A 17,305-nucleotide genomic window follows, 5' to 3' on the forward strand; every position below is an offset into this window, starting at 1 on the left:
TGGCTCTGCATTTAGTATCACTTTGTAGATTGTTTGTTCTTATGTGTCAGGATATTAAAGAAGTGAGTCATAACAGAGAACATTTTGTCCCACGTTTAAAATGAACAAAAGAAAATTATACTGTTATTGTTATGGTTAGAACAGTACTTCCAGTCTTGATTAAGCCTGCTCACTACAAACTACCCCAGCCTGAACAGGCAAGATTCATGTCAGTAATGGCAAAATCTGTCTCCTCTGGCAATTTAAACTTTTAGGTCTAAGGTCACACAAAAAAAAATTGATACTTTACATAACTGTAAAGGAGACAACCCTTGATCCTGAAACGTCACATTGATGACCTTTAAAGGTCCCTTCCAACCCAAACTATTCTATGATTCTATGATTTTATGATTGAACTTTAAAAAGTACATTTCACTGTTAAATCTGCTGTTAATTAAGGACAGCCGAATGATTACATGAAGCTTCCAGAAATTCTTGAAGAGAATGCTTGCAAATTTGTGGATCTATAGGAAGAACTACCTCAGATTATTTTGTAATCAAGATTTAAAAAGTAGTTAAAAGATGTTTCAGTGTCACACCTGCTGTATAATCACCTTGCTATTAGTCTGTTCCTCTTCCATCATTTCTAAGGTGCACACCTTTACAAATTAATGCATAAAACTGTACATAGGAAAGAATCAAACTATACAGCGAAGGATTCTAACCATCCCCCCTGTATGCCTTGTAGTGAGAAAAGTAGGTATCAAGAAAGTAACAGATACAGAAGGTTTTCAAATGAAGAAGAAAGAAGGGGAATCACTGTTCCCCAGTTCCTTCTGTTATAATCAAGTTAGGAAGTTTGTAGTAACCAAGTGATTCAGAGTGACAGTATGTGATTAAGATGAAAGTAAGTGTATGTCTATGTTGGAACAAATGCAAGTCAACAAACTGATGTAATGAAAGGATTCAGTAGCCATTCCAATATTTAGCACTGGTTGGCATGATCTGTTAGTGAGTCATCTGACCAAGAAGCAGCTTCTTCATTTTTATGTTTACGCAAACATGGCTAAGAACAAATGTGAATAAGACAGTAAAGAATTTTTTTTTTTTTTTCTTGCATGTCCTGGTAAATTGCAAATATTCTGGCTTGGGCTGAAAACTTTTGGGTTTAGTCATTTTTTTTTCACTTGAAGTTTTGTCTGTGTGTTTAATAACTGAATGATAGATACTTGATCTCTCTCCTCCCTCTGCTAACATGGTTTGGCTCTCATGACTAGGTCAAATTCAGCTATTTCAGAAGTTTAGCTAATGTTTTTTTTGTCTGCTCAACAAGGAATTGCTTTGCAGGTCTGCTGGTATCTCAGAAACAATTTGTTGATTGGGTTCAAACAGGCCCATCAGCCATTTGATGGGCAAATTCCTTCATTGAAGGAATGCCTCTGAATGGACTAGAATTCTTCTTGTGACATGATCAAGATCTACATTAAGCCAGAATATCTGTCTTTGCTCTTCTTAGTGAAAAGAACTACAGTGCAAATATGAATGCCACAACTTATAGCAAAAACTGCATTCTCCTTTCCCTCACTCTCCAAACTTCACCAGGGAAACTGGGACTATTTTCCCTTTGTTCTGTCTACAGAAACTCTTACCTCCTTCTCCAGGATGAATATGTCATTATCAAGACACAAAAATTTGAACTTCCTTGCTGATAGGGATGTTTAGAAAATAAAAAGCCATTATCCACATCTGTACTTCCAGTAAGAGCAAACAATCCCTTTTTAGATATCAGCAGGTGGAAACCTCAGCCTGTTTGTTGTTACAATTTCTGATGACCTGTCTTGTTTTTATTCTACGCTGGTAGCGAATGCCTACTGGCATGTTGGTGTTCTCAACCAACTGATTTTGGGGCTTGTTACAAAACACTATTAATTTATATTTAACTACCTAGGAACTTCCTCCTTTAACTGCATTGGCCATTGTCCCAGTTCAGGCAGTACTTATGCCAGAATTTTTAACTGCTTTATAAACTGCTTCATGGTGAGACATGAAGGTCAGATTGGCAGTTATTTGAATGACAAAGCCATGGATGAGCTGTTCAGTGCATTCTGCTGAACTTTGCTATATTTTTTAATCCAAGAAGTGTTTTAACATATTTTAAAATGAGTATTTTGAATATGCCAGGATACTAGAAGTATGTATTTTATCCACCCCCCTCAAGAACCAAGCAAGCCCAGGATCATGAGACCAGATCTTTGAGGAGAAATACCGCACCTTCTATTACTTGCTTCAGGCACCTACACTGTAGAACTGTACACCAACATGATAGCACCAAGTGTTGGATTGTTCACCCACGAATAGGGAACGTGAGCTGGGTTTAGACTGTCGTGAGACAGGTTAGTTTTACCCTACTGATGATGTGTTGCTGCAATAGTAAGCCTGCTCAGTATGAGAGGAACCGCAGGTTCAGACCCCTGGTGCATGCGCTTGGCTGAGGAGCCACTGGTGCGAGGCTACCACCTGCGGGCTTATGACTGAACGCCTCTAAGTCAGAATCCGCCCTAGACAGTTGATGTTGTGATGTTGTGTCATCGGTTGCTCGAGACTGACCCAGGAAATGACAGTGCTGTTCAGAATACGTGGGTTAAACCCCTTCCTGAATCTTCGTTAGCGAAGACAGGCCTTCCTCATAGGAGAAGGAAAACTTCTATCTTCAAACCCGGGCAGATGGAGCTCGTCTAGCCTTGTATGGTCTTCCATCATAGACAAGGACACTCTTACAAAACCCACGACCTGTGGACTTTGCTGTCACCATCCTAGCTAGCTAGGCTGTGGCAATTAAACCTCAGCTGTAAAGGTTGGGGCCAGTTCTGTGCATGCTGCGCCTCACCTAAAAAATCCACTGCGCAGGCTGGAAGGGCTGAATGAAGTCTGTAAGCCAAGCCAATGGCACTTCTTCAGTTCCTCAGTCTTTTGTGGCTTTTGAGCAGCACAGCCTCTAAGAAACACTCTCATGTGACTATAGCTTTTGTACACCTATAGCTTTTGGTTTCAGCCATATAAGGGATCTAGCAAGCCCAGGTCCATATTGGTTGATTGCCAAACTGTTGATGAGAGGAAAAGCCACTGCCCTAGTGAAGATGACATTAATCTTTCCCTTCCTGCAGCTCTGGCTCAGGTGCATGACCTGTGAAGAGTTTGCTCCCCCTGAGAAAGCAGTGGCTCCCCAGCCATGACCCACAGCAGAGGCTGTGATGGGACAATTTTGGTCACTGTTGTTTCCATTAGTGGCAGGGAATGAAAAGAGGCGTCCATTAGACAGTATGAAAAACTTCCTTCTGATGGTGTGATTGGAGTTTTTGCTCATCCACCACATTCTGAAGTTACCATCCCACTTAGCCATAAATCACCCCATTCCAAAGAGACCATTATTTCAGTCATTCTTGTATCAGAAGCAGAGAAACATGTACAGGGCTGAGCTGAAGATATACTGTTCTGTTTACAGTGATGCTTAACATTGCCTGCTGCTTTGCAAACAGTACAAAACTGTGTTGTGGCACTCTGTGCCCTGCAAGTTGTACAGGTACAGGAGCACCCCTCTATGCCTACTGTCTGAAAAGAGAGATGGAAGTTTATATATTTACCTTCCTAACAGTCTTTCTTGCTCTCCTTTCCTCATCTCTGCAGCAAGTGAAATGTCATTGTCCCTCCTTTTGGCAGACCACTGCTTTTCTCGGTGTTTTCCTTCATTAATCTAACCACATTTTTACAAGCACACTGAAACATGTCTTGAGGTTATTCTCTTTTTCTCTTTGACTGGAGGTACATGACAATAGTGTTTTAGCTTCTACCTCCCAGACTGCATGATCTTGAAGTACCAAATTCATTGCTTCTTTTCAAACACAATCACCCTTCTTGAAGGAAGGGTGAAGAAATCTGGCTATGAAAGAAGGGCACGGTGCAAGCTGTCTGTAGTTTGAGATCTCCATCTCCATTTATTTCTGGGCAGGAAAACACAAAATAAACCCTTTTGCTGTGAACTTTAATGGGCAATAATGTATTTTGGGATGTTTTTATGTTTTATTGTTGCCTTAAAAAAATAATTCATGGGAAAGTATAGGTCCCAACCAGACCAAGCTGATTATTTTTGCTTGTATGATAAGATTCCAAAATCTGACAAGCATTTTGAGTAGGAAGGCCATTGCATGGTGATTTTAGTTGTTTATGTACCTTGAGATACTACTTGAAAGAATGGATTTAGCTGGACTGTACTACCTCACTGGTGGATTAGGGAGAGGCAAATTGTAGCCACAGTATTCACCATATGAGGGTAAGCAAAAACTGTAACATGTTTAAGAATTTTAATTTTTAAGTAATCACCATGCGGAGAGAGCTATGAGTGTTACAGCTCAAGACTGTGTCTCAATGGAAACAAATACAAGTTCTCCATCGTTCTTGCCCATGTAATATTTTGCAGTTTGATTTTGTTTTGACCTTGATTTTATATTTTGGCTTATTCCTGTAATAACAGTTTTTAATAAAAATCCCCTTTAGGCCTGTTTGATAGTCCTGAACATTGATGGATAAGAGAATTTAGAAATTACCTGTAAATTCAAGTTGTAACAGCCCAAGTACACGATGGGAAACTAAGACCTTTGTATCTCTAGCCTTATGGTAGTACCATTAACTCCTCATTTGACCACCATCTCGTGCTCCAGTGGAGATAAGGTCCAAGGAGCGCTGTTTGCTCTACACAACCCGGTAAGCACACGATGCCTACTGCTATGTGCCATGGCAGTGTTCCTGGGGGCTGTCTCCTCCTGAGCTCCCTGTGCGCTGGTAAAGACGGTGACCGGGCACACAGAAACTGGACAGATAGCTGGGCACATAGAAAGCGAAGGAACAGCCTCTAGATGAGAACACATGCGCTCTCGTGGTTTGCCTCACTCTCTGTGGCGGCACAACCGTGGGCAAGAACTCACCCTGCCTGGCTGGGGTGGCGTGTTGCCGGGTCCTCCCTGACGGAGTCACCCCTCTGCACTCCGGCACAGCAAGGCAGGATGCTCCGCGCTGGTGTGCGAAGGACGAATTCCCTGCACCTCTCTCTGCTCCTGCAGCGGCGGAAGGCCGGAGCTCGGGGTCGCCACCTTCTCGGCACAGAGCCAGGCACCCCCGGGCCGTCCGCATCGCCCCGCAGCCTTCTCCAGAGGGGCCAGGCACGGGAACGCTGTGGCTCGGTGGGGACGAGTAGGTGCCGGGTCCCCGTGCGAAGTCGGAGCCCCCAGGTCCCCTGCACAGCACGGGGTGGGGGACGGGCGGGGAGCAGGAGCGACCCCCGCGGCGCGACGGCACTGTCCCCGCGGGAAGACGGGGGCGGGCAGCGGGACGGACCGTCCGCGGGCAGCGAGGGAGGGCGGAAGGCCGGGAGGGCAGGCGGAGGGAGGGCGGGAGGCGGGCGGAGATGGGGGGGCGGTGGCGGCGGCGGGCCGGGAGGCAGCGGCGGGCTGTGTACCGTGCTGCGCCGCTGCGTTTCTCCCTGGTGCCGCGCAGGGAAGGAGAGGTGAGCGGCAACGGACAGGGGCGGCGAAGGAGCGGTGCCCGCCAGCTGGACCGGGCGGTGGGAGCTCTGCGGGGTGCGACGGCACAGGGAGGCGGCGCGAAGCCGTGTTAGCGCCGGTAACCGGCAGCGGCCGGTGGCACTTGTGCCCTGCGAGGCGGGCTCGCCCCGCCCTTGGCGGCGGCGGCGGCGGCACCGGCGCGCACTTAAGGCCGCTGGCGAAGGACGGTGGGGGGTGTGTGGGGTGTGTGAGTGCTGGTACCTCGGGTGCTCCCCGGTTCACCGGCGATACCCACGTGCTCGCGCGGCTGTGGGGGCTCGCTCCTAGCGCGGCTGCCGCGCTGCGGGGAGTTGGGACGGGACGGGACGGGACGGGACAGGACAGGCTCTGCCCCGCGCCTCTCCCCTCCGCCCGAGGAGCGCGCCGGGGGGGTCTCCCCTTCAGCCGTCCCGAACGGTGGAAGTACCGCTGGCTCCGGCTTGCCCGGTTTCTGATCCAGCTCAGTAGTTGGGAAACTTCAGCACCTCTATGTGACGGGCGATCTGAAAGCCTGCTGTTTCTTTCTGCATGGGAAGTTTTCAGTAGCGGGAATGTCCTGAGTAGAGATGGGAGATAAAGTGTGAAGTAACTTGCAGAATTGGCTTTGAGTAAGGGAGCGTCTAAAATGCAAGTTTGTGCCTCAGTGAGGGCACTGGGGAGTTGGAGACTTAAACGTTGGTTACGTTAAAGCTTAAAAACACTGGATTGTGAGAATTACTTGGAAAGTGCTAGGACATTATTTTGAAAATAAATGCTTAACAGTGAGTAGAGAACTGGAGTGTGATTATCATCTCCAAGCATTCCAGTTTTGAGTATTTAACTTCTTACTTTGGCTGATAAATGCTTATTTATCATTATAGGATATTATCCAAATAGGATAAGTAAATGTCGCAAAAATATTTGTTATAGTTTAACCACCAGAATATTTTGGTGGTTTCTCTGATTATATGTACATGAGCATTATGTATCTTATACAGTATTTTGTTTATCTTACTATGTGCAGAAACTATAAAGATACTGTACAATCTTTCTGCATTATATAATCCATGCAGATAATTGTTTTATCCTGTGACTGATGCACTTAAAATATGATGCCATATCATATCACTCAGAAAACCAGAAAATTAAATTTGTACCACAGACTAATAGTATGGAATTTCTGCTTCAAATGTCATTTGAACAGTGGCATGCCTTTTACACTGTGCGTATATTTGTTTTTAATATTGCAGATGTCTTTTGATTGCAAGACAGCTGAAATGTTTTGAGAGCTGCTTCTCCTTTCCTAACCATGAACAGTTCAAAATCGCTAGGGCTGGCTGGATTTGGAATCTTGAAAAACACAACCTGCCATACAGAGAAGAAGATTTCAGTTTTCTTTTCAATCATCTTCATGACAGTGGGAATTCTGTCCAACAGTCTTGCAATAGCAATTCTCCTGAAGGCATATCAGAGATTTAGACAGAAATCCAAAGCCTCCTTTTTGCTTCTCGCTAGCGGCTTGGTCGTCACAGATCTCTTTGGCCACCTCATCAACGGAGCCATTGCAGTGTTTGTGTATGCATCGGATAAAGACTGGATTCGATTTAATCAGTCCAACATTCTTTGCAGTGTTTTTGGCATCTGCATGGTTTTCTTTGGTTTGTGCCCACTTTTCCTGGGCAGTGTGATGGCTGTTGAAAGGTGCATTGGAGTCACTAAGCCAATATTTCACTCTACAAAAATGACTTCTAAACATGTGAAAATGATGTTGACTATGGTATGTCTGTTTGCTGTTCTTATAGCTTTGCTGCCTGTTCTTAGGTTTAGAGCCTATCAAATTCAAGCATCGAGGACCTGGTGCTTCTATAAAACAGAACATGTTGAGGACTGGGAAGACAGATTTTATCTCTTACTTTTTTCTTGCCTTGGGTTACTGGCCCTTGCTGTTTCATTCTTGTGCAATGCAGTCACAGGAATTACTCTCTTAAGAGTCAAATTTAAAAGTCAACAAAGACAAGGCAGATCTCATCATTTTGAAATGATCATTCAGCTCTTGGCTATAATGTGTGTTTCTTGCATTTGCTGGAGTCCATTCCTGGTAAGAGCCTAACATGTTTGCCAATTTTTAATGCACATCACTATAAAAGTTATACTTTTTTATCTCCAGGTTTTAAAGCGCTTTAGCTGTGATAACAGTTCCAGTCACTCTTCAATATATTAAGTTTACAGCATATTGCATGTAATTTATGTACCTGTGCATCTATAACAAAAATGAAATTTATTCTCCACTTCTGTTCATAAGCAAAATACACTGAGTAAGCTAAATAAATCTAGGGACTGTGAGGACTGTATTTCCTGTGCTGTGAAGGAGACAATGGTCACAGAACGGTGGCTAGCATAAATCAGAGCAGGTATTGAGTTTGTCCAAAAATTCAGTGAAATCTTTGAGTGGCAGGTCTGTTTAGTCTGTACTGTGGTTTGTATCATTTTTCATTTATGGTAGTGTGTTTGTTGTTGTTGTTACTGTTTACTTGTGAACTGTGTGACAGAAACTAACAGTTAAGAATGTAAAAATCCTCCACTCCATTAGCAGGGTGTTAAGGGCTTTGCTTTAGAGTCATATTAAAAACTAGTGTTTGGCAGTGGCTTAAAATTTGGTTTAGACCTGACCAGGCAGGGTTTTAGTCTGGACAGATGAGTAGCAAAGCTGCTCTATGCAGGGGCTGTGCTTTCTCTGCTGTCCCAGCTGTAACTTAGGACTGCTTGCAGGTAACTGCAGTGACTCTTCCAGAGTGGTAAGTGTTGCCCATGTTAGTGTGAGCTCTTGCCAGTGAGCAGGATCAAAGAAGCAGGATTATGATACAGGAAAATATTTTATAGCTCCTGTTATATGATGGCATTATAAAACTGATACTAACTGTGCTCTTTTTGCTGTAGTAAACCTGACTGAAGAAAACTTTTTTTTTACTGGGGTGAGAGAGGTTAAGTTACAAGTGATATGAAATCTGAATTTGTTTCCTAGAAACAAGGTCCTATAGTTTTCCACTGATATGAATGAGGAGCAATTTTGATTTGAGCTTACAAATACAGAAATTTAAATCTGAGTTCTGAATCCGATCCAACTATATCTCATTTCCTTACTGCCTATAGTATAGCATGGAGTTACCTGAACTAGTTCTAAATTAGATACTGCTGTTAGCCTAGCTGCAGCAGTTGGGTATATCTAGCAAGTAGCATTTAATTAATCCAGTATTGCAGACTTCAAGGAGAGAAGTTTGCATATAGATCTCTGCATCACTGAAATGCATAAAACCTCTTTCACTTCTGTTCAACACACATTTTTCTAGGCTTGCTCTGGAACATAGTTTAAATTCATGTTGGCTTTTGTCAGTGTAGTGGCTGCAGTGTATAGAGCATAAAGTAAACCATCAGAACAGTATAGCAGCCTTTTGTGGTGAACTAACTTCCAGCTGCTTCCAGATATCTCCTGAAATTTGTCTGGGGCAAGCCACAGAATGGTATTCAGGAAAAACAACTCAAACGATGGCTTTGCTTTTCATGAAAGAACTCAGTATATTATCCTCTGGTGACATTTACATATTTTGAGGTAAAATAACTGTGATTAAAGGTTGGAATTAATTTGATTTTTTTAAAAAATCCCTTTGGTGTCAAAGGAGCTATAGACTTAATTCAAAAAAGATACTTAATTTTTTCAACATATGAAGGAACAATGAATTGGAACTACTGTGGTTGTTTTCTCAGTGTTGGTAATTTTGTTATGCTGTTCAATTTGTATTAATTATAACAACATAATTTTAAAAATCTTAACACTCTAACGAAATCTCATTGCTACTTTTGTTAAAGTGTGTAACTTCTTCTAAGTTGTAGTTAACGATGAATTACTCTATCAGCAAAGTTGTTTTCAGAACCTTTTCAGAGTTTGATGTTTTCATCAGCTGGTGATACAGATCAGTGAATGACTTTTTGCTTAATTTTTTACTTAGTAGTTTTTGGGACTGTGTGGCCGTGGGAGACGATACATGAGCAGTCCTGGTTCATTGGGTGGCAAATCTGCTGGTGCTGTCTGTGCCTTCCAGGCTTGTGATGCTTTGTTTCTAGATCTCTTTTGAAACAAGATGAGCCAATCAATCACCTAAATTAGCGTTGCAGTATGGAAGACAGTTCTGCAATATGGACAAATTTATGTTAGAAAAGAGACAGTAAAAAGAAAGTTAATGTAAACAAAGTTCAAGGAAGTGAACAATTAGCCTTTTATGCAGTGCAATGGGATGTGGCCCTTGGTAGGCATTACCTTTCTTAATTGCTAGGATCTTAGAGTTTACACCAAAGTTAATTCTCCGAGTTACCCAATCTTTGTTTTTTAGCATTCTATTCACTGAATACAAACAGAATTATAAATGCAGTGTTAATTTAGCAAGCTTTATTGCACTGCAGTGGTGCATATAAATGCAGTGGAATAGCTTTGCCAGGGACATAGTGCTCAAGTGGTACAATAAAGAGATCCAGGGTTTATCCAAATGTCTGATTTATGATGAAGTGCTGATCCAAATCTACTTGTCCAATTTCTTGGAAACCTCTGCGGGCTTTTAATTTGTGAAATTAATAGTTTACATTCTATAATATAATCAGCATATAGCAAAATAAATATTCCTGAAATAAATAGGAGCAGGTCTTCATAGGTGAAATGATTTGGCAAAGTATCAAAATACATGCCTGTTTCAAAATCATTTCCTTGTTTATTTTTTTTTTTTAAAGCTAAACCTAAAAGTCAGTGTCAGTCTTTGAATTGTGTCTTTTACCCGTGTTCTCTATCCCAAAGAGCATACAGAACAAAATGTTAGGTGAGAGTGAATTGCCTCAGTATAAACCAAAGTGATTAGAAACCAAACCAACCTTTGGAAGAGAAAGTGGAGGATGGTGGTGCAGTGTATGGTGGGTTTGCAGATGCAGGACTTTGGATTTATTCTGTGTGATGTTCTTGTATCTAGTGGGGGGTTTGCTTTCTTCAGTTTTCTTCCGTTAATCTGGTGCGGTACATCAGTTGTCATATGTGCATAGCTACCAAAATTAAGTCTGTCCAATGCTGTAATCCAGCTGCAGATTTACTTCACTATTAGATTTCTTTTTTCCTTTTTTTTTTTTTTCTCTAAATGAAGTTATATATTCAGTCACTGTCCTGTGCTAAAGTCACTTTTAGATGCCATTAGAGGCAGAAGACCCTGGATCACAGAATCATAGAATAGTTAGGATTGGAAAGGACCTTTAGATCCTCTAGTTCCAAACCCCCTGCCGTGGGCAGGAACACCTCACACTAAACCATGTCACCCAAGGCTCTGTCCAACCTGGCCTTGAACACTGCCAGGGATGGAGCATTCACTACTTCCATGGGCAACCCATTCCAGTGCCTCACCACCCTCACAATGAAGAATTTCTTCCTTATATCCAATCTAAACTTCCCCTGTTTAATTTTGAACCCGCTACCCCTTGTCCTGTCACTACAGTCCCTAATGAAAGGTCCCTCCCCAGCATCCCTATAGGCCCCCTTCAGATACTGGAAGGCTGCTATGAGGTCTCCATGCAGCCTTCTCTTCTCCAGGCTGAACAGCCCCAGCCTTCTCAGCCTATCTTCATACAGGAGGTGCTCCAGTCCCCTGATCATCCTCATGGCCCTCCTCTGGACTTGTTCCAACAGTTCCATGTCCTTTTTATGTTGAGGACACCAGAACTGCACACAATACTCCAAGTGAGGTCTCATGAGAGCAGAGTAGAGGGGCAGGATCACCTCCTTCGACCTGCTGGTCACGCTCCTTTTGATGCAGCCCAGGATACGGTTGGCTTTCTGGGCTGCGAGCGCACACTGAAGCTGGCTCATGTTCATTTTCTCATCGACCAACACCCCCAAGTCCTTCTCCACAGGGCTGCTCTGAATCTCTTCTCTGCCCAAGCTGTAGCTGTGCCTGGGATTGCTGTGACCCAGGTGTAGGACCTTGCACTTGGCATGGTGTCATCATCCCAAATGGTGTCTATCACAGAGGTGAACTTGACTTCTGCACCTGCTCAGGGGTAATGAATTTGTTTTGGTGCCTTTATATATGTGACCTCCATCGCATCTATTCCTCAGAAATTAGCAGCTTTTTCATTTTCTGCTGGAATGTTCATTTTCTGTGAGAATCTTTCCTTATAGAGGTACCACAGTGAGGGGTACTCCCTGCTTCTTGCCTTATGGGGGAATATTCATCTCCTCAAAAGGAGTTGAGAGTGGGAGAGAATTCTTAAAAAAAAGCAAAACAAGTGAAATTCATGAGTTTTTGGATAATCAATGTAGTCAATGACTTGCAGAGACACATTTATTCTAACAGTCAAATAATTTTCCTTTGTGATGAGTAGTTCCAGGAAACCGTGTTCTAAAGATAGTAGCATTAACTTCTCTGGGTAGTAAGTCATCTTTTTTTTCATCCTTGCTGAAGTCTTAGCCCTTTGCTAGGAATATATGAATTTTGTTGGATAAATCTGGGCTCTAGGGGTTGGATTACCAAAGCAAAATACTGGTCTGGATCATTGTGACAGGCATCTCTGATGAAATTGATTGTTACATAAAGCTGGTTTTGGCTGTGACTTGACATCTGGTCTGTCATGACACAGCATGTTTTTGGAGCTGTGTTAATATGAGCAAATTCTGAGTTTGCTATGTCAAATTCTGTGGGCTTAAGTGATAAACATATTTTAAATCTTGGTTTTGGAGTAGCAAAGTGAACTTCCTGTAATGGGCAAGAGGAATTTATTTCAGAGTGAATTTATCTATGGGAACAAATTATGATATGTAGAAATGTATAATTTTTTTCATGTGTGGAACACAGTCTTAGCCTGGGAAAAATACTTTTACATTCAAATTATTCTTAAGATCTCTTTCCATACAGTTACCTGATTACTTTCATTTCAGTTTTACCTCCCCTCTACTGCAAGAAAATCACCATTTCTGTTTTTCTTTTTTCTTTTTGAGAGACTTCAGCTGTTTATTTCATATGATTAAATCATCTCTTATTCAGTTCCTTTTTTCACTGCCTTGATTAATTTCTAGCAGTCTCTTCTCATGTCATTTCTTCCCTTTTGAGGTCGTTGCGCTAATTGTGTCTCTCTGAACTCACTGACTTATTGTCCTCAGATTGGCTCACACAAGGAGGCTTGATGATTGTTTTTTGTGCACCTAGGGCTGCATTTAGCTTACAGTTTGCTGAATCACTTCAGCCTAGAAGCTGCAGAGCTGGTCCGAGTGGTCCTTTTTGGTGAATATGCTGTAGGAGGAGGTGAGAAGGGCAGTAGTGCACTAAGAAGGAGGCTCTCACTGGAATATCCTTACCCCAGCCCACCCCACCTTAGTTGCTCTACTAGGTATTTTGGGTGCTGAGACAGGCTCACAGTTGGTCCCTACTGAAGGAAGTCAGTGGGTTGCAGGTTTTACACTTACTAAATTCTGGGCCACAAATTTGCACAGTATAAGGTACTTTGTGGCAGCAGGCAGGCTGCTGTGCATATATCTCATTTAGTGTTTTTGTATGTACAATCATGTATATGTATGGCTAATGACACCTTGCCAGGAGTTCGCACCTGTGCTATCCTTGAAGCATCTCCCTTCGTTCATGTTTTCTGTATGCCATAATAAGCTGGCAGTTAAAATTCCTGTTATACTACCTTATGCTTATATGTGCAATGGGCATCATGTATGTGAGCCCATTGTGTTATTAATCCTGTTTGTATGCCTTCAAATACTGCTGGTTATATTGTTCCTGCAGTAAAATAGTTAAAAATTTGTCTCTGCTCTTGTGCTCTTGTGACTTTTATACAGTTTAGGAGAAGCAGACACAAGATGTCCCAAGATGCAGGTCCCTGCTTTGCTAGTGAGCCCTTTTCATCATGTAAAGTCACCCCAGATCTTATGGGGGTCTGCTCTGCAGAAGCATATTCTCTAAGTAGGTTGTTAGTCAAAGCTGCAGTCTCCATGAGCCCATTGTGCCTGCATAAGCGCTATCAACAAGAGTGATCACAAGAGTGATCTTTTCTTTTGACAAATAATAAATTAGGCTTTCAATTTCCACTGATCTGTTCATGAAGACTGAAGGAAATACTCTTAAACATATTTAGCTAACTTTTGCAGCATTGAATGCTGTTGTAAAAGTTACTTTCACAGGGGAAAACCACACTTTGTCTTTCTCAAGATTCAGATTTTAAAGAAGATAATCAATGATAATTACTATGTTTGTGCTGGCTTTTGTCATTGAATTCTCGTCATGTTTTGCTAGAATGTTTGTCTGTTGACACCATACAAAACTGGGATGTGTTGTCAGAGTAAAGAAGGTGTGGTTCAAGTTGAGTCTGGGCTATTCTTCATACCCTGCCTGTGGCAGGCTGATGGGCATAGCAGAGTTGACCTGCTGCAGGCCCTCCACAGGAGTGCCATTGGATGTTGTCATTGCATCTCTTAGGCTGGGTGCAAGCCCCCCTCAGGAGCCCACTTCTGTGCTGACAGCTTTAATAAATGAACTGGTATCATAGGGAAAGGAAAAAACGTTTTTGCTAGCAGGCCTGCTAGATATGCCCTTTTAGTCTGTAGCATTGATACAGGAATGGTTATTGTCAACTATAGGTTGTTATTTCTCTTCCAGGCTTTGCAGTGTCAGGAGAGGTAAATCAGTACCAGTGTTTGACTGAATAAAATATTAAGGTCCTCTGTAAAGAAAACCGTGTCATACAAGTGTCATTTCAAGCTACACTAGAAAAACAGCTCTCACTCACCCTCATATCACAGGCTTTGAATTGCTTGCTGAGTTTTTCAATAGATATGTGAACACTGCGCAAATTTACTTACTATTCTTGCTTGAGTTCCTCCAAATGAGCTTCTCATACTGAAGGTTAAATTGCTGAAATGTTAGTGTCATTCGTAATATTACAGCCCAAAAGCTATTTTGGAATAAATAGCTGGTTTTAGGGGTTAAGAGGAAAAAAAGCACTCATTTTGATTGGTGTTTTCTTATTCTCATGACAGAGGTTTCTCCTTAGCTTAGTTTTCCCACCCAAAACAATACTGAATTTCAAAGGTACTGTTTCAGTGTTCAGAACTGACCTGTTCCTATTTTAATTTTTTTACAGTATGTAGAGCTCTTACAGGCCTTGGCCTTTCTAAGAAGTATGAATCATTAAAAAACAATGTTTTTAAGTGTGGGCCAGGGCTTAGTTTAACACAGAGTGCTTAGAAACTCTATATTAATTGAGGCTACATTTGTAATTCAGGAGTTGGTCTCCCTCTAACTGAAGTCAGGGAGCTAAGCAGCTGAGAACAGGAAAGAAGTTCTGGAGCAGAAATGGGTGATCGTCAGCATATTGTCCTGCAGAAGTGATATGAACCAGGGAAAGAAGAGCTGAGATTGACAGATTGTCCTTTACCAGAGTCTTTTGGGGAAGCATAACTGTAGTTTTTGTTATCTATGTTTACTTGTGCAGCTTGGGAAAACTTAACGTAAAGCCTTTTTCTGAAAATGCAGAGCTGCCAGAATGCAATTAGATTGTTTTGTTTTGGAGAGAAAAATTAGGGAAGGCAGGTTTCCAGTCATATGAGAACACTGCATTTCCAAAATAGCGTGCTCCTGATTTTCTTTCAAAACTGCTTGCTGCTTGTTTTTTAAATTTATACTGTATGCATGGAATTAAACCATAAAGATCTATACACTGAAACACAATTTTTTTGTTCAAAATAGATTTCAGTGACTTTCACAGAAATTTTTTTTTTCAGTTTTGAAGTTGCCATCACAAAAAATCAAAATTTAAAAATTTCAGCCAGATAAATTTGCCATTTATAACTTCCTCTTACTTACTCAGTTTGTAAGTTTTTGCATTCTGTGCCTGATCTTAAAAAGTAAGTCAGTTTGACATAAATTCTGGTTTTGTTTGATGCAAGAGAATTATTTGTATTTCCTATATATTGAACTTATTCATGCCTTTCTTGCTTGAAAATATCAGACAATACATAACCATTTCTGGAAAATGTCATACACGGCATAACCATTTTTGGATGGTTATTTTAGGAAAGCTCTCTTTCCTGACTATCTGAAGACTTTAAATAGTAAAGTTGCTGCTGAAAATTCTCTGGGACAAATGCACTCACATGGCACAACTCCAGAAAGTTCTTCATCCTCCCCAGGTTTAACGTGACAGACATCAGGGTGGGATATACATTCATACATTCTGTGAGATATTTATTATGGTGTTAATTCACGATCTTAAGTTTTGTGTGGTGATTATACATGCTTTCTGGTAGAAGTTGTCTCAGACATAGTGTGGAATCAGTTTATGTCTGAGAGAGTGCATTACTTGGATACTCTTCTGGGTAACGCGCTGTTTAGATTTGAAACAGAGCAATAATTATTCTTTCCTGTGCTTTTAAGACTTAAATTTTACATAAAAATATTAAAAAATTGCTGAGTTGCAATTTAGGTTACAGGCTCCCCTAAGGAGGAAGGTGCCTGTTTACTGTGCGTGCAGAGTGCCCAGCAGAACAGGAAAATGATCCCCTCGTGGGTTTTGTGTATGTGTGTTTAGAAATAGTAATGGTCAGGTAGCAGAATATTGCAGAAAGGGTTTACAGGATTTACAGTAAAATTTTAATAACTGCTTTGCATTTTTTCAGATTTATTCTCATATAGGTTGAAACAAAATAGCTGAGTGTCTGAATGAGCCTGAGTTGCGTCGTAGGTAATACACTGTCTCATGCTGAAGGATTCCTCTTATCTATGCCAGACAGAGCAGGGAGTGGAGAACAGCTCATAAGTTTGCTCTTAGCTCCAATTTTTAATGAACTGTGTGAAGACCTCATTCAGAGACACGTGCCGAAGGGTGGATTTGAATGGCACTGAAGTAGTGTTTCTGCATGATTTCCCCAAAGAAGGCTGAAGATGAGCCTTTGTGTAAGCAATATCCTGAACTGAGGTTTTTAAGGCATTTAGACTTCAATACTAAACTCACAGAAACTACTTTGTAATTGGAGAAATAGAACTCACTGACTGATCTCCATATGGTCCCCTATCTGCTGTCCTTGACCTGTCTGCTGCCAGCTGCCTCAGTGGCTTGAACCCTGCACAGGGTGGCTGTGCACAGGCTGCATGGCCACCACTAGGTTACAGGTTTGAGGGAGGATGTAGAGGATGTAGTGAGTCTGCCCACAAGCGACTTTGTCACTCATGTGACCAACATCAGGATATGAGGACATGAGGAGGGAGACTTTTGTTCTGGCAAGGGTGTGGCCAGCTGTGTTCCCATCTGCCTCACTCATGGAATCACTTCACTAAACAGAAAGTGAAGCAGGAAGGAGGTGAGGATCCATTAACTGGTAGTAATTTGTTTTATGATTTACAGTTCATTGGTGATTTGGAAATAAATTTGAATCCACCTTTTACCATGAGTGTATTTTTGCAGAAGTACTAAGAAATAAATCTCTCTTCAATGGAGATTTGAATTGTCTCTTCCCTCTTCCACCTAAAATGTGCTGCAGCTGCAGAGTCCCTTTTAGTTTATGTTATCAATATTCTAGCCAATTTTGGTTTAAAGTATAAATTTTATTAAACTGAGTAAGCGATAGCAGATAAAACAGCGCTGGGTGCGCCGGGGAGCCCTCCGCTCCGCCCAAGACGCGCACACGCGGTCCCTGGGAGGCGGTCCTTTATCTTCTCCGGTTCAAGGCCCCG

General features: G+C 41.9%; 1 protein-coding gene and 1 long non-coding RNA gene across 8 annotated transcripts in view; one reads left to right on the forward strand and one right to left on the reverse strand.

The window, feature by feature from the left end:
- LOC134168860 (uncharacterized) overlaps positions 1-5,341 on the reverse strand; it is a 21,522-nt gene extending 16,181 nt beyond the window's left edge. Inside the window, exon 1 of one of the 2 annotated variants that reach the window (XR_009966689.1) lies at positions 4,959-5,341. This is a non-coding gene — a long non-coding RNA (uncharacterized LOC134168860). Of the gene's footprint in view, positions 1-1,628; positions 2,011-4,958 lie in introns of those variants that run through there. The other variant, XR_009966688.1, reaches the window with a different exon arrangement.
- PTGFR (prostaglandin F receptor) overlaps positions 5,117-17,305 on the forward strand; it is a 22,930-nt gene continuing 10,741 nt past the window's right edge. Inside the window, exons 1-2 of one of the 6 annotated variants that reach the window (XM_062628946.1) lie at positions 5,117-5,213; positions 6,803-7,650. In XM_062628946.1, coding sequence (XP_062484930.1) covers positions 6,862-7,650 — 789 coding nt within the window. In that variant the 5' untranslated portion in view covers positions 5,117-5,213; positions 6,803-6,861. The other 5 variants (XM_062628943.1, XM_062628944.1, XM_062628945.1 and 2 more) reach the window with 5 other exon arrangements.

The sequence above is a fragment of the Pezoporus occidentalis genome, unplaced genomic scaffold (assembly GCF_034315485.1).
Source record: "Pezoporus occidentalis ecotype Australia unplaced genomic scaffold, CSIRO_AGI_Poc_V1 ctg325, whole genome shotgun sequence".
In the NCBI taxonomy this organism is placed as follows: domain Eukaryota; kingdom Metazoa; phylum Chordata; class Aves; order Psittaciformes; family Psittacidae; genus Pezoporus; species Pezoporus occidentalis.